General features: G+C 44.1%; 1 protein-coding gene across 8 annotated transcripts in view; it reads right to left on the reverse strand.

The window, feature by feature from the left end:
• Positions 1-20,708, reverse strand: part of RNF34 (ring finger protein 34) — a 258,236-nt gene that overhangs the window by 100,337 nt on the left and 137,191 nt on the right. For all 8 annotated transcript variants that reach the window (XM_085635192.1, XM_085635199.1, XM_085635198.1 and 5 more), the window contains 2 exons: positions 3,644-4,051; positions 2,810-2,863 (listed from right to left, as the gene is read on the reverse strand). In XM_085635192.1, the coding sequence (XP_085491318.1) occupies positions 2,810-2,863; positions 3,644-4,051 (462 nt within the window). The remainder of the gene's footprint in view (positions 1-2,809; positions 2,864-3,643; positions 4,052-20,708) is intronic.

Genomic DNA, 20,708 nt, shown 5'->3' on the forward strand with positions numbered 1-20,708 from the left:
ATATAGGTTATTTCTGACAGATGTTTCCAAACTTTAAGCACAAAAGGAATACTTCGGATGGCCAACATTTTCATTAGTCCTTGTGATACAGACATGTCTTTCAGCTCCACTGATGCTTGATTCAAATTAGAAACAGCAGGCAACTGTTCGTTTAGAGTATCTCGCAGTAGGATAAGTGAACTAACCTTTCTGTTGATAAGGTATTTGAATAAGGTTAGGAGGTAAAGGAAATCACCAGTGGTAGATCACAAAGGAGAAAACAGCTCCTATTTAATCTCCACTGGGTGAACCCTCCATGGTCTGCAGGTTCTTCCACTCAAATTTAGAGGATTTGAGGAAGGTAGGTGGACCATCAACCTGAATACTTTAAAGATCACATGACAAGTCTGAACAGGTACATTCAATCGAAAATTTGAACAAGCTGGCAAAGCAGATTTTTTTTGGGGATGCGCTAGACCTGAATAAAGTGAATATATGTCTCAGACTCAGAATACAATCATCCTGCTGGGGTAACGGGTACTTTATTTTTCATAACTAGTTTTATGCATTAGAGGCTAAAACGATTGACCCAGAAATTTAGGTTGCTATTTCTCTGTCAGAAGTTATTACATGAAACAGGAGTTGGCCTAACGGCTAGGGCGGTCGACCTCGAATCTGGGGAACTGGGTTCGAATCTCAGCAATGACGCTGAACATCCTGTGATTCTGGGCAAATCACTTAATCTCCCTGTGCCTAACCAAAATGAATGTGTGTCCTCATGTAACGTAACTGGTGCTATGTAAAGCGCTCTGATACCCGATTCGGGTCAAGTTCGCGCTATATAAAACTCTGCCAAAAAAAAAAAAAAAAAAAAACGAGCGCCTACCTCTGAACTAACAGGTGCCAAACCACCATAATTACTGGGAAGAGATTTGGGTGAAATTCCCAGAGGAGTTTTTGTCAAAGCCTGATCAATCACAGTGTCTAGTAAGTGTGTAGACACCAACACCTCTCACTGGTACTGGAGATCCCAGGGTAAAAATGTTTGCTGAGTAGGAGCATGGAAAGTCACATTTTGGGAGCTAGAAGTCTCCTTATTGATATCACTAGACTTCGAGACGCTGTTCCTCTTATCAGAGGCCTCTAAAATGTTCTGAAATGTTTTCCCTTCGTTTTGCGTTTGCTGCAAACAACACTGGAAGGAAAAACAAGTTATCCCTGTTGCTAGGCAGCATGAGTGGATTTGTCTGGTTCTACAAACACAGATGCTGGCCTTGTAAAGGGGCAGTCAGAAGACAGACCTCAACACTGCGGCAGTCCATCATAGGGAAGATAAACAGCATTTGCTGCTGGAACTCATAAAAACTGCACAAAAAGGTACAAAATTATTTTACAAAGAAAGATCTGCACAGAGGTTTCACGTGAGATCGATTTGTAGAGTAACATTTATTTAGGATGAGATTGAACGCACATATAGACAGAGGGCAGTCCAGGCCGATTTCAAATTGAACAGCATGCACAGTTACCCCATCAGGAACTGAAGTGTTCTGGTCCTTGCCACCAAGTTAAAGAGCTGGATGAAAAAGTCACCTTTTCCCTTCCATAAAGTTTAGGATTGAAATAAGTGGCTGATATCATTGGATTTTTCTATACAGAAGCCTTTAGAAACTAACTCCAGGACACATGGTATGGTCTAGAGGAGCAGAGAAAAGAATAATATTGCTCCCGGTGCAAAATTCTTGAATTAATTTCAGTAATTCAAAAGTCAAGTTTTTCTGAATCTAAAACTAACCTCATTCTTTGACATGGTAATCTCAAACAAACAAACCAGGCAAAGCAATTCCCAACCAGGGTTTTGCTCTAGTCTGTTCCTTTCAAAATTTCTCAGTTGCATTTTAAAAGGTCACGGTCTACAGGTTACTTCAGACATGTTTCTGGGTGCAGGTATAATGCAGGACGTCAACCAATAAGCTCTGGAGCTTCTGGTGAGGTTTATCAACCGAGACCCTCAATGAGACTCTCCCTCTGATATAGCAGGAACACTAAGGCACTGAACACTCAGACATCACATACATTCCACTCCAAGCAAAAATACATTCACACGTCATTCAGACACACAAGACACTAAGAAACAACACTATCTTGGGTAGCTTGGCTGTCATGGGGATAGTCTATTACCTATCCGCACTCAGAAGGGATCTCTCACAAACACAACACACCACTTTCCCTGCCTGCCTTGTTCTCTTGCCCACCAGAAAGAACTAATCATTCACCGATGAACAGCGCCCTCCCAAAGCAACAGACATTCTCTAACCCACCATCTAGGAAGCTGAAAAATATCAGGATACAAGCAAACTTCAACTTCATTCCAAGAGACTGAACTCACCTACTTCCCAGGAACACTCTTCTTACTCTTAAGTCCTGGCAGATACTGAAACTGAGACAGTTAAGAATCCATGGTGGAATATTGTAAAGATTATCTGTCTACGCAACTTACATTCTTAGTGTTTGCAGCCCTTGCAGGAAAATGTGGATCGCTGTTTACTAAATCAAAGCTGTATAAATTATATTTTTAGTGTAGAGGCCCATGAAAACCTTTGGCCTTGATTTTGTATACTAGACTGTGCTTTAGAAATCCTCTTGAATGTAAAAATATTCTCCATTTTTCAAAGTGTTCCCTTATATTTAGCAGTGTTGGTAATCCTAGTCCTATTAATTAACCAACTGAAAAATAAAGAATACTGCCTGATTTACTCTCAAGGCTACAGTAAGGCCCACTCTCCATAAGGAACCACAATAAAATGCATGTAGTGATTCTTTTGCGTCTTACCTGCTGTACTTGTCTTTCTTCTACATCAGTGATTGAGGACGTTTCACGTCTTCCCTGCACACACAAGGAATATGATAATTAAATACTACTCTCCTAATTAAAATAGCGGCTCAGAATGACAAATAATCCCTCTAATGGGATGAGACCGGTGGCGTGGCAGGCTAAGAAGTAGCGGTTTAAGATATTGGATGTTCTACTGAGATGAGGTTCTTAAAGTTAGGGGGAAATATTTGTCATCGTCTCATAGGAACCCACCACTAGTAGGCAAACATGAAAACAACACAGGAATGCTTGGTGGCTTAAGTTAAACTTTGATAAATGGACAAAGGCATATCTCATGTGCCTGGTATAGGCCACAAGCTTCTTGACTCAAGCACATGGGTGTTGTGGGAACCGCACTGAGCTGAGGATAACCAGGGAAAATAAATCTATAGATCGGACTGGAAAGTATTTCAAGAAATAAAATGGGGTTGCGCTAACTAGGTTAAGAGATCATTTGACAGAGGACTAAGAGGAATGAAACTTAGTTGAATAACACATATAAGTAGATGATAGACTTCAACTAGACATCCCGGTCAACAGGAAATGTTTGCAAACCTCTTATGCCTAAATAGTACAGTATTCCTTTTCCCAAACTGGTTCACACTTTAGCCATCTCTGCCTAAAAACACATTTACATGCTACTATTAAATACCAGTTATCCATAAATTGCTATGAACATGGGGCTTTTCTAATTGCAAGGACGTATGTCCTGATTTCCTACAATTCTCTATCAATAGAGCTCAGTGCTGCAGAACACTCAGCAGGTTCTATGTAGCATACACTAATGTGTACCTCGGGATATGCTCCATTTCCTGAACCTTCACCCCGATCAAAGAGTTCTCCCTGAGATGAGGATGGCGAAGGTGTGGAAGTTGTATGGTTTGAAAAAAAAGAGTGCGTAAAAAAATTAGTAGTCTGTGATCGTGAAGAATGGATACTACTGGTGTCCATTGGGTCTGGTGGACCCGATCTGTGATGGCTGAGTACAAGGTCCACCAAGTCTGCTTTTTCTCTGCAGCTCTCCGTGGGTATGTTCCGTAGATTGAGATACTGGCGCAGATCTTTGACTTTTAGCCGCATTAACTGGGGCCGCTGAAATGCAGTTTCTTGCAGTAAATGGCAGGTGGCACATCTTCTGAGGTTTTCTTGCAAGACTGAGCAGACAGAGCAAAATTCCTTCTTGCATTCACAGCATACGTGCTAGGAAAAGAGAGAAAAATATGTGAAATAATGCACTGCTTCTTCGCATCAAGGTACTGGGCGAAAATGGAAACCTAATTAAAGGGAGCATTAGGAATCAATTCAAAGTTTTTGGGTTCAGCAGACATATCATACTAAAAGAAACAGGCCATACGTAACTAAAGCTTGCTTTTCCCCCAACAGTAAGATAGATTAAACAAAATTAACGTAAATATGCCAGAGCGATTGCTCACTAATGCAAAGCAATAATAGATGGGTTCACAGAAAAGGGGTAAAGTGAACAGGCTAGCGAGAATTATTCCAGTGGATATTTAATAACCACACATGGTATAGAAGACAGTCCGAAGATGCAAGAAACATCGTATTTAAATAAAAAAAATTAAAAAATGAAATACTGATTGGGAGAATACAAGCTACAGCGCTACAATGACAACACAGCGGAAATGGGAAAAAGTCGAAAGTATATTGTAATAGTTTTCAAAATAAAATAACATTTGTCTATTAAAACAGCAAAACTATATTGCCAATTGATCACATAGCTAAAAAGCAAGTTCAAATACAATATCATCTGGTCTTGAGCACCTCGGTTTCTTTAATATTGCCACCTGCCTTGTGGGACTTGATAAAAGTAATGATAGAGCCCCTGTGAAGCTCAGGCTCATCATTATCATGCAGCGGTTTAAGGTGAACTCATCTAGCGACCCTGGGTAGAACTTTTAGATCATTGTATGCAATTGTGACAAAGCTTTCGCTTGATTAAACTGGGCCGCAAATCTGAACCAATCTGCCAAAATCGCTACAACATTTGTGTACAGCAGCAAAACTGCATGCTCTATATTGGACAATTTAATTCTATAAAAAGTGCAATTCAAGACACACTCCACTTTTCAAACCTGTGGATTTTTATAAGGAAGGGCACTTCTAGTCCAAGGGGAAAAGAACAAGTTAGTTACCTTCGGTAACACCTTATCTGGTAGAGACTATCTAGTAACAGATCCCTTACCTTAGAATTATCCCCCAGGCGTTAAGACTGGATCCGGAAATTCTTGAGCAGTAACCCTTCGTGCTGGTAGCTGGAGTCGTGCAGCTCCATGTCTGCGCCTGAAGTCATGTGTGCGGTGCTAATATAGGTGCCACCCTAGCGTGCTGACATCAATTTCTTTTCGCAAAGTTTCTACGGCAGAAGCACGAGGAGACAAATAATGCTACTGATGAACTGGTGTGCCTGACCACCGGCCTAATAATGGAGAACCTATGTAGGAATCAGTTTGCCCCAAGGTCGACGAAAATGATTAAGAAAGACACAGTGACTCGGATCCTCTAGCCCAGATCCACCAAATAAGGCTTTTAACAAACTCAGGTTGGTGTTGTGTGATTGGGGGTCTCAGATCTGAATCCAAGAGAGTTGAACATTACAAGGGGTTCTGGAGGACTGGCAGCATAAAGAAAGTTATCTGTAATGTATGTCAGCTTAAATATTCCTGGAGCTTATTGCCTTGACTCTGGTGCCTTCTCAAGAGGAATACTGCTCATACAGACGTCTTCTTGGGGAGCTCTGGGTGGGTTGCTATGCCCTCCGAGTGACTTACATTACAGACAAGGGGTGGGGCTGTGCTGGCGAATGTTGGGAGTGCTCACCGGTAACATCTGCCCTTATATGTTACATGCTGCATTGCAAAAGGCCAAAAGATGTTTCTTTTTGTAGAATGGTTATTTTGCATTAGCGAACACAATTGTTAGTATTGGTTGGTCAGGATGTCGATCGTCTATGCTCAGTTGGGTAAGGCATGGGAGGGGGTGGAGGGTTTTTTGTTTTGCTTTCGCAGTATCCATGTGCATGGAATGTGTGAGATATTCAATCAGACCACTTAGAATAGCGATGATAACAGGTACAGCACGAAGTAGGCACAAATGACGCAATGCGAAACAGGGCATAGACATAAGGGCAGGCTACGTTTTATAATTTGGAATGCGAGAGGACTAAATGATTTCAGAAAACAGCGTAAAATACTGGCTTATCTAAAAAGGCACTAAGTGGATGTGGCATTGCTTCAAGAGACGCATCTAGCCCCCAACAGCAATAAGCTCACTAGAAAGAGGCTTCTCGGTCCATACCAGAGGTGTGCTCATCTGCGTTAACCCGAAATCTGGGATCTCACTGGTTAAACGGGTGGTGGATCCGAATGGCAGATATGCAATTTGTAGGTGCCATGGGAAAGGCTTAGATTTACAGGTTGTCAACTTATATGGGCCAAATTATGATGACCCTCGGTTTTATAATTCATTATTAGCGCATATGCGTGAAAGCTCTTCTCTGCCACAAGTATGAGGGGGGGATTTTAACTGTGTATTAGACCCACTTCTGGATCGCTCAAGGGGCCCTCCCCAGCGCCCATCAGCGGCTGCTAAAACTATATGTGATATAGCTGCACAGCTGAACCTTTTAGATGTCTGGAGAGCCATGTCTCCGGGGAAGGGAGGGTTCACACATTATTCGGCCCCCATGATATTTACATCAGAATAGACTATTGGTTGATCTCAGGGACGCTGATGCCCCGCATACGTGCATGCACTGCACTGCCAAGCTCATTCTCTGATGATCATTCTCCTATAATGTTAGAGGTGAAGGATCCACCGCGCGAAGCTGCCCCTTTCATGTGGAGATTCCCCCTGTATTCCCTTCTAGACACGGCGTTCAGGGCTGAACTGGCTACGGCCATTACAGAATTCTTCCAGATTAATATGGGCTCGGTCGAGCACTTCTCAACTGTCTGGGAGACGTTTAAAGTGTATATTAGAGGGGTAGCAATGAACAAACATGTGGGTGTTCTTTGGTCAATCAGGGGTAGGCTCTCGACACTTGAGTCAGCTGGGTAAACTGGAGCAGGGGGTTCTAAGTGGGAAAGATCCTCAGGTCTCCGAAGTACTGAAACAAACACTCGAGAAATACCACGAAGAAGCAGATAGTGAAATAAAACACATGGGGAAATACGCAGTTGTTAAAACGTATGGGAAAGGTGATAGACCGGGCTCGGTACTAGCAGCTCTATCCCGTCACCAAAGAGAGTCCGGCGCTGTGACTGAGTTGTAGGAGGTGAACGGGAATCTACTGAGAGACCCAAATGAAATTGCAAACAGATTCAGCAGATACTATGAGGACTTGTATAGCTCCAGAGTGATGACAGACGAGAATGCTATACTAGAATACTTAAGAGCACATACAGCTGCCCTGACTCAGTAACGGGCATGGAGAATTTCTGATGAGGCTTCTCGACTCCTCCGAGATCCAGATGCCGCTGAATTCCATGCACGAGGGAAGTGCCCCGGGTCATGATGGGCTCACAGTGTCCTTTTATAAGACCTCTAAAGAACTATTGGTCCCACATCTGAGTACTCTGTTCAAAGAAATAGGAGAGACGGACTTAATGCCCCTGTCAATGAGGGAGGCATTAATTGTAACCTTGCTTAAATCTGGGAAATCCCCACAAGAATGCTTGTCCTATAGACCACTTTCGCTTCTCAATGTGGACACTAAAATATTTGCTAAAATACTGGCCAACAGGCTTGCCCCTCTCCTTCCGACCTTGGTTAGCCCTGAACAGGTGGGATTTGTGCTGGGCCGCACTTTATCATACAATCTAAGGACAGTTTTTGGGGCCATTCAGCATGTCAGACCAGACAATAAAGCTGCCGCTGTGTTTTTAGATGCAGAAAAAGCTTTTGATTCTGTTGAATTGACATTCCTAATGGCTTTGCTTCGGCAAATGGGAGTGGGCGAGATCTTCCTTAGACTGGTTTCAGTTCTTAATAATCAGCCGGTAGCTAGAGTACGTGCGGGAGATGTTGTCACCCCTCATCCAGCTTTCGAGAGGCACCAGACAAGGTTGCCCCCTGTCTCCACTACTGTATGCTATAGTTGCGGAGCCATTGGCTTGCGCCCTCAGAGAATATCACAGGCATAGGGGGATACGGTTCCAGAACTACAATCTTATAATATCGGCATATGCAGATGACATTCTATTGTATGTCCGGGAGCCAAACTCTAACTTCACCCCGATAATACGCAAGGAGATCAGATTTGGAAGGGTCTCAGGACTCAAAATGAATTGGAATAAATTTATTATATTTTCATTACCTTCAGCCATGACATCGATTGCCTTAGATTTCCCTCTACAATGGTCATCTGACCCAGTGCGGTATTTAGGGGTGCAGGTAAACTCGGATGCGGAATTAGTCATCAGGGAAAATTATGGCAAAGCGATTGCCAAGCTTGAAGAAGATATTGACTGATGGATTCGCCTTCCACTGTCACTGGTGAGTCGTATATCTCTGATGAAGATATAGTTTCCACCTACATTCCTATTCCTCTTTGTAAATATTTCAATGGTTGTCCCAAAATATATCTTCAAGACGCTGCGCGCATTGATGGCAATACTGGCATGAGCTGGCAAAAGCCAGTGCGTTAAAATGGACACTCTAACATTACCTTACTCCATGGGAGGGCTGGGGGCTCCAGATCTGGAAATATACAACAGAGTCGCACAAAGCTCGCATGCTCATTTTTGGATCCATCGCCCACACAATCTACCTCATCTCCAAATAGAAAATATAGCAGTTGAATCTGACCCGCTACCGCGGCGACTGTCCCAAACTCCTAATAGACAAAATGGAGTGCTGGACTATCAATTTAACTGTGCATGAATGGCATGATTTATTGAAAAAACAGGCAGGCACTCTGCTGTATTCCCCTCTTTTGCCACTGAAATGGTGTAATTGGCTTCCAATGAGTTCTGTGGGCGGGGCTGTCCGGTCTTTTGAAGGCTCTTCATATCCTCACCATGGGCGACTTGCAGAGTCCGCACATGGGAGTAGGTCACAGTGGACCAACAAGATCTTACTTCACTCACATAATATCATTATTTTAGGGCCAGGCATACGCTACATGAGCTGCACAGAGACTACATCCAGGAACCTTCAGAGCGCCCCACCTTCTCATTTCTCCTGCGCTTTAAACTCCCTAACAAGCTGGTCTCCAACATATACCATATGTCTCTAGATTTTAGACATACACATTATTCCGAAGCTAGGATTGAGTGGCAAACGGCTCTTGGGGTGACGCTAGATGATAATAAATGGAGGTAATGTTGCGAGGTAACACAAAAAGTTTTGTTGAATGGGAGACACGGACTAATACACTTTAGGTTTCTAAATAGGGTGTATACACAGCAGAGAGGTTACTACGATATGGCCTGAGGTAATCAGATTGCTGCAAAGGATGTGGAGAAGGCAGAGCTGGCTTTCTGCATGTTGCATGGCTATGTCCACAAGTGGCGTAATTTTGGAGGCAAATATTTCATGAGTTAAATGAAATAACAGGGTTACCTCTCTCCCTAGATCCGCTACTTGCTTTATTGGGATACACTAAGCCTCTACAAAAAGAGGTAAGGAAACTAATATCTTTGAGGCTACTCATTGCCAAACGCAGAATTGCGATGTGCTGGTCGCTGGGGCCAGTACCTTCAAAGGCAGAGTAGGTAAAACACATGCTTTTCTGCAACACACAATCCAAATTATATAGTGAACTGTTGCCCCCACAAAGTCACCGAAAAAGTTTCGGCGGACCGTATAAACAATATCTAGCTGCAAAAGATACGGGAGAATCTGGGGGCCAGTAGAATTGTATAGAAGCAGGATCCCAGAGTCAACGCAGGACAGAGTGTTTAAACATAGAGACCCGGGCAGAAGTACAATGTTTTGGTAATAGGGCTTAATCCGCTACGTTAATGCCATTGATTACTGAAATGATGTATCTGTTAAAAAAGACGAACTTCTAGCAGTCATTCTAGTTGCCTCTGTAAAGTATTCTAAGTTATAACTCCGTATAATTTGATTGTCTCATGCACGATGCGTATTATGTACTACTGTGAAATGTTCCATAAATTCAATACAAAATAAAAAAATAAAAAAACTTTATCAAGGCAGGAAAACCAACAAAATGTTGCCTAATCAGCAACAACGCAACCCCTTGTAACCGTTATACAATACCAAAAGAATACGTTTCATTTAGGAAAGCAGCGCAATGAGCGAAGTGGTTGGTGGTGGATTGAAAACTAAACCCAATAACTCCTGCTCATCCTTTTATCTTCCAACATCTGTAAAAGGAGTACCGTTTAGCTGGGGCCCGTGCTATGAAGCTGTGACACGAAGCACTAAGGGTGATTAAATAATCCAAAAGTATTTCCTGGGGTAAGCGGTCGCTTTTGAATATTCTTTGAAAAGAGGGAACAATTGATTGGTTAGTTTCTCGAGATGCGCTGTGCTATGATAGGGCCGCTTGATTTTGTGTTTACTGTTTTTGTATTTCTGGCTATTGTTTGCCAAATTAAATTTGCAAATATTTTTGGTGTTAAGATTTGTTTTGTTAAAAACGGAAATCAGAGCAAATGCTGTTCCTTGTTGACGTTTGTATTAAACACATGTAGTGCTGTAAAAAATAAATAAATAGATGTGTGGTATTAGGACGATAGATGCTCCCGGGGTAGAAGTATGGGGTGGGGGGAGGTTGGGGGATGGAGTATTATGTTGGTCTTGGATGGTTTGACTAAACAGCAAAGCAAAACCAAAGGAAATGATGGACGGAGTGTTGAACATTGCAAGCACTCACCCCCAGTCAACTGATCTGGGTTTAATCCATCACCATTCTTTAGCACACTCTGCCACCCCAGTTCAGACATGGCCATATGCAAATCAGTCTGACCCTGTGCCTCATGGGAACAGTCCAGCCCGAACAAGTTTTGCTTTGTTCGCCGTAAGTTGGCAGGGTATGCTCAGACGTGAGTTTCTTGCTCACTTTGCCACTGGATTCAAGCAAGCCTGGCTGAAGACGGCTGAAATGCCAGAAACCGGTCCTAGGAAGCTTGTTTCCGGTCCAGGGAAGACATGGCTTGGCAGTTCGGGCTGGACTGTTCCCATGAGACACAGGGTCAGACTGATTTGCATATGGCCATGTCTGAACTGGGGTGGCAGAGTGGGCTAAAGAACGGTGATGGATTAAACCCAGATCAGTTGACTGGGGGTGAGTGCTTGCAATGTTCAACACTCCGTTCATCATTTCCTTTGGTTTTTGCTTTGACTAAACAGCACCCATGCATGCTCAGTCAGACCCAGTTACACACTGTCAGCACTGGCGATTCTGGCGCTCCGCATGGGGCTGTGTTCTCACTAGGCCCACAGATGTCCTTGCACTCAAGCCTGGCCCGGTTGCCGTTTTGTCTGGATTGTGGCAGTTAAAGTACTGTCTTGGAATGTAAATGGACTGGTGGATTGCATTAAGAGGTCCGCCGTTCTTTGATATGGTAGGAGATTACAGCTGGCGGTTCTTATGTTTCAAGAAACTCACCTGTTGAGTACACACTGTACCTTCCTGTGATGCTTTAGGGATAACAGAGTCTACCACACAGGGTATAATAACTGCAATGGTTTTGTATAATTTTGCTGACTGTTTTATGTTGCAATTGTTTATTAGGGAATGGGTCTTTAGCATGATTGAGATGCTGAAGTGGGTGGGTGGAGGGTCTCATTTGAAATGTTGTTGATGCCACCACCAATGTACTGCCTCACAAATGCTCAGAACTAAGTCTTTCACGATAACTCCCAGGTTGCATGGCCGTACAAACCACTACATGTTAATTCTATGGCCCGGCAGGGGTATATATAACGCTAGTTTAGTGGAGTGTTAGGGAACTCAACAATCCGGGATAAAACCTGATTGGTCATCTCATATATGGACAGGCACAAAATTCAGATAGCTTTCCTAAAGAATACGCACCTGACACTTAGTACAGGCATAGATGGGCAACATAAAGGGCATTCTTTTATTCGTTGTTCTCTAGAGGGGTGCTAATACTGGTGAAGAGAGGAGAGCCATTCACAATAACCCACTCTATTGTAGATGACCAGGGCTGTCTAGCGATAGTGCAGGGCAGTATCTATGGAACCCCCATAATACTAATAAACACATATGGCCCTAACTTGGATGACCCGGAGTTTTCACAAATGTTTGGCGTCAAATCCATACACTGTCACCTATAAATATTGTGTGAGTGGGAGACCACAATACTTATCTAGAGCCCGAGATGGATAGATCAGCTGCAACGGAGTGGCATGCTAAGCAGGCTGATAGAATCGTGAGGGTGGGACTGGAAGAGTATGGGCTAGAGGACAGTTGCAGGTTACATCACCCGGGCCAGGGTGAGGGCACATTTACTTCATCGGTGCATGGCTTGTGGTCCAGACTTGATTGCTGGTTGATATCCCGGAATCTGTGCACGTGGACGAAGGAAATCACACACATGCCTAAGACACTCTCAGACCATGCATCAGTACTGCTATGGTTATCGCTTCCAACAATGAGTAATGCACCATATACATGGAGATTCCACGCAACAGCACTGTTTGACACGGTATTCAAAGAAGAGCTTAAATCGGCTATAATACTATTTCGCGACTAATGAGGGGTCAGTAGAGAGTAGTGGTTTAAACTAACAATTAGGGGAATGTGCATCACTATGCAGACTGGGGTCCTAAAGACCATCCGCACACAACTAACAAACAAACGAAGCTACTATATGGGAACTTGAAGGGGAGTATGAGATCACTGCCTAAACATGCCACGCTGGCCCACATTAGAGAATGCCTCACCCAATTTCACGATCTAGCAGCACAAGAAGTACAGTTCTTATCTAAACGACATGTAGCCCAGACTTATGGTGTTGGTGGGAGTGGGGCGCCCTGGCCACACCCTGGCTGAGGACTATGCACACCAAGAGATAGCAACCATATAGTGAAGATCGCTTCTCCAGAGGCTGGTGAACACTGGGACATGCCCTCTATAGCTGCGGCATTTAAGCAATTTTACGCTGGCCTATGCAGCAATTGCATATCAGCTACAGTAGAGAAAGTTAGGTCATATTTTGACGACATCGCACTATCCAGTGGGCAGAGAGAATATCTACTGCATCCCATAACGGTTTAAGAAGTCAAGGACATAATATGCAAGCTCCCTTACGGGAAGGTACCTAGAAGGTATAGATGGCCTAACTGGAGAGTTCTTCAAAGACTACGCAGAACTTCTGTCCCCACATATACATGCCCCTCACGGTGCGAGGTGTTGATAGTAACCATGTTAAAACCAGACAAAGACTGCTTGCCCTCAGTAATATAGACACAAAAAAGTTAGCTAAGATATTAGCGACCTGGCTGCAGCCTCTGCTTCCCAACTTGGTTTTACCCGACTAGTCAGGGTTCATTCCCTCCAGATCGACCACACATAACCTGTGCACCTCATCTGCCTTATTACATCAGGTGGTCCCTACCAGCAATGGCGGTTCTATTAGATGCTGTGAAGGCGTTCGACTGCATCCAATGGGGTTATATGTTTATGGTCATGTAAAGGATGGGGATCCCGGAGGACTTTCTGCACTGGATGCAAGTCCTATATACGAACCCAATAGCCTGTACGTGCATTAATGGACACACGTCAGATGCATTCCCCATTGGCAGAGGCACGAAGCAGGGGTGCCCTCCGTCACCTCTCTTATTTGCACTCGTGGTGGAACCTCTAGCCTGTGCCATTCGTCAGATACATAATGCATCAACATTAAACTTTAAACTAGGACCCCTTAGTATATTACTAAATACAGATGTCATGGTATTTTATATTAGGGATCCTGTCACACACCTGACCACGGTGATTCTGGAGTATATGTGATTTGATCGCTTTTCAGGCCAGAGTATAAACTGGTCGAAATCAGTTATATTTCCTCTAACACCCGGTACCCCAGAGTGCCCTCTTGAGTTCCCGCTAGTGTGGAGAACAGACCTGGTCAAATATTTGGGCATATGGATTCATAGGCAGCTTGAATTGGCAGTCCGTTACAACTATGGCAGGGCCATTACAACTCTAGAAGAGCAGATCGGTAGGTGGGTGGGGCTACCACTATTACTGGCAGACAGGATTGCTATTCTAAAAATGGTGGTCTTAACCACATTTTTATATCTATTTATCAACATACCCATAGTTTTGCCGTTATAGTGTTTTTCCAAGACACACTTGTTGAAACTTGTATGGGCCAGGAAATAGCCCAGAATCAGTTGGGACATCCTCACAATGCCATAGGCACACAGTGGATTGAATGTGCTTGATTTTCATCTTTACTATTTACGCATGCAGCACTCTTTGCACATTATTGGTATGCACCACCTGTATATGTGCCCCATGTTGATGTGGAACATAATTACACATTTCCACTCCACTTAGGGCCCTACTGCCTTACAAGAGGGAGAGTGCTTTGAAATTAATAAAGTACACTCCATGGCAACAGCCTGGCGTGCTCTAGGTAACCAGGTCTAGCATGGCAGTGCGACTCAGTTAGACGATACCAGGCCCAAAACACTGACACAATAACTGATATGGTGTTAGAACGAGTCGATTGTGATGCAAAAGTGTACTTTTTGGGATGGGAAAAGATTTGATAACCTGCCAATCAAAAATGTGTATCGGTGGCCCTCTTGCTGGCTAATAGTGCTCCCTTGGGGTGCTCGTGAAAGTCCAACCAAAAATATTTTTGTAGCTGGATATGACACACTGTAGATCTCAATTGGAACTCTATGCAGAAGAGCTACCAAGGGTCTCAAGACATTTGGAGTCCTTTAACAACGTATCTTCTTGCAGCCCCAGATGGGCCATAGTCGAAGATGACTTTGCAAAACTGGTGGAGTGCTATTTAATACATCAAGATACATGCTGTCCCTTTGGAATACTAACGTAGGTGTATCTCTTACACATGTGGGGGACATTGGTGAGCGTACTGTTGAACTGTGTTATGGTGTTTTTTCTGTACTTGTACATTCACAAAATACCATAAATAAAATAAAAACAAACAAAATAAACCGGCATTGGCACAGCCAATAGGTCTCGCCTTTGGGACCTGCTGGTTTGACAGTGCATTTGGCGATGCTCTTCAGCACTCGCAAGATACTGTGTAGCATGGGCAGAAGAAAAAACATTAAGCATATGTATGCTAAACATGTATCTCATGACAACTTAAGTTCACTCTTCTTCCTCTGAAAGGAACAATTTAGGGTGTCGCTGGCTTTTGAGCATAGGACATGACACCCAACACTGAGAATGATTCACAGTAGAAAGGCAAGCTTTGTGTGCATCCCTAAAAATAAACCTTTCAAGCTGGAGCTCTGAAAATAATATGCTAAGCTTAATGTGAAATGAGTGAAACAACATTTTCTCTCATCTAGAAAAGGTAGCACAATGAAAACAAAGTGGGTGAAGGCATGTATGTTTAATACAAAACAAAACCAGGTCTGAAGGTTATCTTCTGTCTTGGAGCACAAATAAAAAAAATTTACCTCACCATGTAAGTATTGTGTTCTACCGAAATGACTGTACAGCAGCTTTTATGTTGGGGAGTGGATAACTAAAGATAGGATCAAACACAATTAAGAGAGATCAAGGGAGGCAAAACATCACAGTAAAACAGCATTGTGAAAGAGCATTGAATTGGAATTGTACAATCAGCCCCTAGAGGGCAGAAACACACGAACAATTTGCATTGTACATTTTCGGCCTCCCAGGCTTTCTACAATGTTACCATGCACAAGGCCCCTAGAGAGCAAACCACTCCCGACTGCAGAGCAAAATCTCTGCCCATGGGGGAGCTTGAAAATGCATTAGGAGGCAGGCAAGGTCACGATTTTGAGCCCCCCCACCCACCAAACTTAGGGTGAGGACCTGGGAGTGGACAGAAAAGGTAAGGCCACACCGTGCTGAACAATTTGGTGGTGGTCCTGTCGCCCTCGGACCACCAAAGACTGAGATGTGGGCAAAAAAGCATTTTAAAGGCAAGACTCCACAAAGCATTATGGGGCGAGTTTCCAGTAAAGAGGTACATTTTATAGCACCGGCTCTCCTGCTGTGCAGGGGAGAGCCCCAGTGATATTTCCTTGTTTTCTTTTAGAACGCTGTAACGCATATACCAAAGCAGTCAATGCTAGTTCTTTAATAAGAAGTAACACCATGACAAGCCCACTCATCACAATATACGCCAACATTTTAGAAATATTCTATGTGAGGAGATAAGAACAATAATTACAGCCCTGTTTACAGAGGAAGCCCGGAGTAAGAGCTGCAGGCGCGGTATCGACTGGATGCCTTTAAACTGCCACGACAAAGACGAGCAGGAAAGGAATAAAAAATATAGTCCCAGACATTACATAGCATGTGTATTTGTATAGCGCACGTTCACCCTAGGGTATCTTGGCGCTGAATAACAGATGTTTATTGTTACCCAATTTAATGGTACTAATTTTGTTGACCTCAGAAGGAGGAAAGGCTGAGTGGGCCTTCCGGGATTTGAACCTGTAGACATGAGGTCAAACACAGGCCCCTACAATGGACGCATTAGTCCACTAACCCACCAGACGCGGCTGTTGGCTTGACATTAACAGATAAGCACTAAAGTGGAACGTTACCAGTAGTTGGGAGTAAACAAAACACAAAAAGGAGGGACAAAGAGGAAGGATTAACCAATAGCAAGCTCTAAGCCCCACAGGGTGGAAACAGCATGTCTCAGAGTCAGCACATGCGCTGCCTAGGCTCGACCCAAAAAGGTTGGTCCGGCAACTGCAAGAAATCTGATAAGGCCAAGAAGTAACCTTAAACAGTGCCTAGAGCAGAGCCTTGCTGGGACAGAGAAAGAACAAACCATAAAACTTGGCATAAAAGTGCAGAAAGAGGGTCAATGTTCTTGGATGCACACCACGTCACAAATTTGTCCCAGCAGCAGGCGTATGTCTTGGTGGAGGGAAACCTGGCTGCCAAAACAAAGTCACAGACTTTGGGAGGAAGGTCGAAGGCTGACAACAGTCGCTGCTCAATCTCCATCCAGGAAGGCAGAGGGTGCTCTGGTTCAGATGCAAGACCCTACCCTGCTGCTTCAAAAGAAGATCCTTCCGAAGGGGTAGCCTAGTCGTAGGACAGATACTCCTGCTCAGGCGTTAGGGATACCAAACTTTCCATGCCCAATCAGAAGCCACAAGAATGACTAGGATCTGGTTGTTCCTGATCTTTTTGAGAACACTGGGCAGGAGTGGTATCGACAGAAACGCATACAGGAAACCTGAGCTCCACTTGAAACAAAGAGTCTTGGAGCAAGAGCCGCCTTTGAAACACCCGCAAACAGAACTACTGACACTGCGTACTCTCAGCAGTGGCAAACAAATTTAACCAAGGTTTTCCCAGCCTTGCACCACCAACAGATGGAGAAAACATTTGTAGTACGCTAGGCATTGACAGCTGAGTTAGTCTGCTATGGTGTTCAGAGAGCCTGCCAGATACTTTACCCCCAGGAATAGGTCACAACGTTCCATATGCCCAGAGAAACCATACCCCATCACCACATACACCATCAATTTATATGGTGATGTGGTACTAATTCCCCTTATCCCCATGATTTTTTTTTAATACCAAGTGGTATTCCAGGGAAATCTAAAGATCAGTTTGGCATATAACATTGGTTTTAATGTTCATATTTGATGGGTCCTTTCTTAGATAGAAGTGCCTCCCTGACTCCAGGTGTAGGCCAACTCTTCATCAATCCGGGTTTTTGAAGAGCGTGGGGAGTCCTATGATGAAGCATAGCACCTGGTGGTGTGTGAGGACATCCTGTCACATTTTTGTGTATGCCCAGAAGTAGATTGCTATGAGGTGGAGCATTGGTTGATATACATAAATTAAATGTTGATAGTAAACCTCAGCAAGTTCAGGCGGTCTGCAGTAGTCTGGAGGTGGTAGACAGCTGCATGGGGCGAGCATGCCTTCAACAGTCAATCGTTGAGGTAGGGAAAGACTGAAACCCCTGACCTCCGCAGATGTGCTGCAACCACCACCTTCACCTTGATGAACAGCTGAGGGGTGCTGGTAAGGCCAAAGGGGAGCACAGTGAACTGAAAGTGCTCGGGCCAACTGCGAACTGTAGGAAACACTGGTGAGTAGGCAAGACGGGGAATGTAGAAATAGGTGGCTGCAAGTCCAGCGCTACCATCCAGTACCAGGTTCAGGGGCAGACAGGACCTGAGCCATCGTGAGCATCTTGAACTTCTTCTTCAGGAAGAAGTTGAGAATGCACAGGTCTAGTATCTCAGGAGTGGGATGCTGGGTGAGGAACCTGGGGTCCCCAGGAATGTGGTGATGGTGGTGGGCAATCGTCCTGAGCATAGGAGCCCCACTGCAGGGCTTGGGCCAGCCCCAGGAAGGACATCTATGAAGGATTCACTGAATCACAGGAGAGGTTCCATGGGGGTGACTCAGGGCAGAAGCACCTTTGTCAAGATGTTTACCTTGCGTGCCGCCGAGGCCAGCCTAAGGTCCAGGACCTTTGCCGCCCACTGCACCACCATTGCAAAAGAAGGTCCCTCCTCCGTAACCGCGGTACGAAGAGAGACCAAGCCAGCATCTGGTGAGTTGTTCAACTCACTGGCATCCCCCAGTTCATACCAGTTATCTGGTTCGCCAAGGGGGTGGTGGAATGCATAATAGTCCTCAGAACCCTCCCAATCGTCCCTCTCTCCAGAAAAAGGCACTGGCTCAGGAGTCAGATGATGCAGATCCAGCTCTATTTCGGATTCGGAATTACAATTTGGGTTGGGGCTTTTGGCGGCATCACGAGCGAAGGCATTGGAGCAGGCTCTGTGGAAGGTCACGGCCTCATAGGTGTAGTCGCTCCGGATCCAGCACGGGTTCCATAGGGCCCGACTGGCGCAGAGTTTGGACCTGCAGAGGGAATCCAGTAGAGGCCCTTCCCGAACCAATGGGACCCAAAGGCGCTCCAGATGGGTCAGGTCACCCAAAAATGAAGTGCATGGTCACATAAAACTCGGTTGGGCAGGGGTCACCCTGGGAAACTCTTGGAGGCGCAGAGCAGACCCAGGTACAGGTTCAGCAGAGGAGCGATGTCTTGAGCGGTGTTGTCATTCCCTTGCCTCGTCCGAGGACTTGGACCAGTACAGTGAAGTTGAAGAGTGCTTCGACTTCTTATGGGACCAAAACAACTGGAACTACAATCGTCGGCAGTGACTTGGAGCATTCTCTGCACCTTCCGCATGACCAGCTGTCCAACGTTGGGCAGGGATGCCCTTAAGGGAACATTTCAGCAGTGCCTTCGTCATGATCAGCTCTGGAAATATGTGATAAGTGTCAACATACACACCATACAGTGTGGAGCAGACTTCAAAAACAATGCTGGAAACCTAGGATATAACAAAGTTAACCCCACGTTTTTTTTTGCTTTTGTAGAAGCCAGGTATTTGGCATTCATCATTGTGATATCTCGGACTTTACCTCAAAGATGGTGTGGGATACTTACTACCTTGCATACCCTGGATCCTCAACTAAGTAAGCAAGGTATTCGTATCATTAAGAAATAAATACTACAAGGCAGCTGTTGCGAGCCCTTTTTGTACCCACACAAATGGAATTTTGCCACCAATTGGGCATCATTCCCATTTACAGACTAGCAAATGCATAATATGGCCTTGTCGAAACACCAGCCGTCTGTAATTTAAGCTGCTTTGAGGTAGAAACACCTCAGCAAGTCTGTGGAATTTAGGAACGATTATCAAGAATGTGTCCATAGAGGCATACAAGAAAGGTGTATAGTATGAGGTTGCTTATTCGAATACAGTATCTTCCTTGCTTATTGTTTAGGATTTGAAAAAAAAATTATTTGGATACTTCTTTCAAATGTTATTCGAGACACAATCATGAGCAGCATGTGTGCATCATTATAATACCATACTGTCATTATTCAAACCCTTTATCCTTGTGCAGTGTACTGAGGTTTAGAAAAGAAATAAAATACTGACAGTTCAGGTAAATCTCCAGAATTTAGTTTGTGCGAAAGGGACAAGCATATTATTTGAGATGTATGTATCCTATTTACTATCCAACCTACATTGAGAAGTATGCGTGTTGCATGGAAAAGTGGTGGACCGCAAAGTGTATTATCAAGGCAAGAGCAACAATAAGCCAAGCCACATTGCTCGGTACATGTTTTGATTTAATGTCTCTTGTGTCTCCATTCTAAAATATGTAGATTATCATCTTGTCAGCTAAACCATCAGCAATTCCACTCAAATAATGCAAGTGTTCGAAGTGGAAACTGCAATTCAGTTTAGTTATAATAATGTAACACGCAGAATAATGACATGCAGAATATTCTTCAAGCAGTCCAGAGCCTTTCTTATTTTTGTGATTTTCTGTAGGGCGGACTTGGCCCACAAAAGCATCGGAATGCTTTTACAAGAGAGCAAGAAGTATGGTCTGATTAACAAATATCTTACTCCTTCTTTAACTCCCGACACTGGACTGCATAGAGTAGGACAGTAACTACGACTGGACACTGGTGTAGACCGCACAATAAGAATTGGCTGATTTATACGTTTCGATCCACACAATCTGGTCCAAGGACAGAAAAAGACAGTCCTTGCTATCACATTGGGGCGACTACTTTGACAAGAGGTAGGGCTGCTGCACAGTCTTAAGTTTCGAGTCAGCCAGTAATGTATTAGGAAGTCTTGCATGAAG

This window comes from Triturus cristatus, chromosome 11, assembly GCF_964204655.1.
Source record: "Triturus cristatus chromosome 11, aTriCri1.1, whole genome shotgun sequence".
Lineage (NCBI taxonomy): Eukaryota > Metazoa > Chordata > Amphibia > Caudata > Salamandridae > Triturus > Triturus cristatus.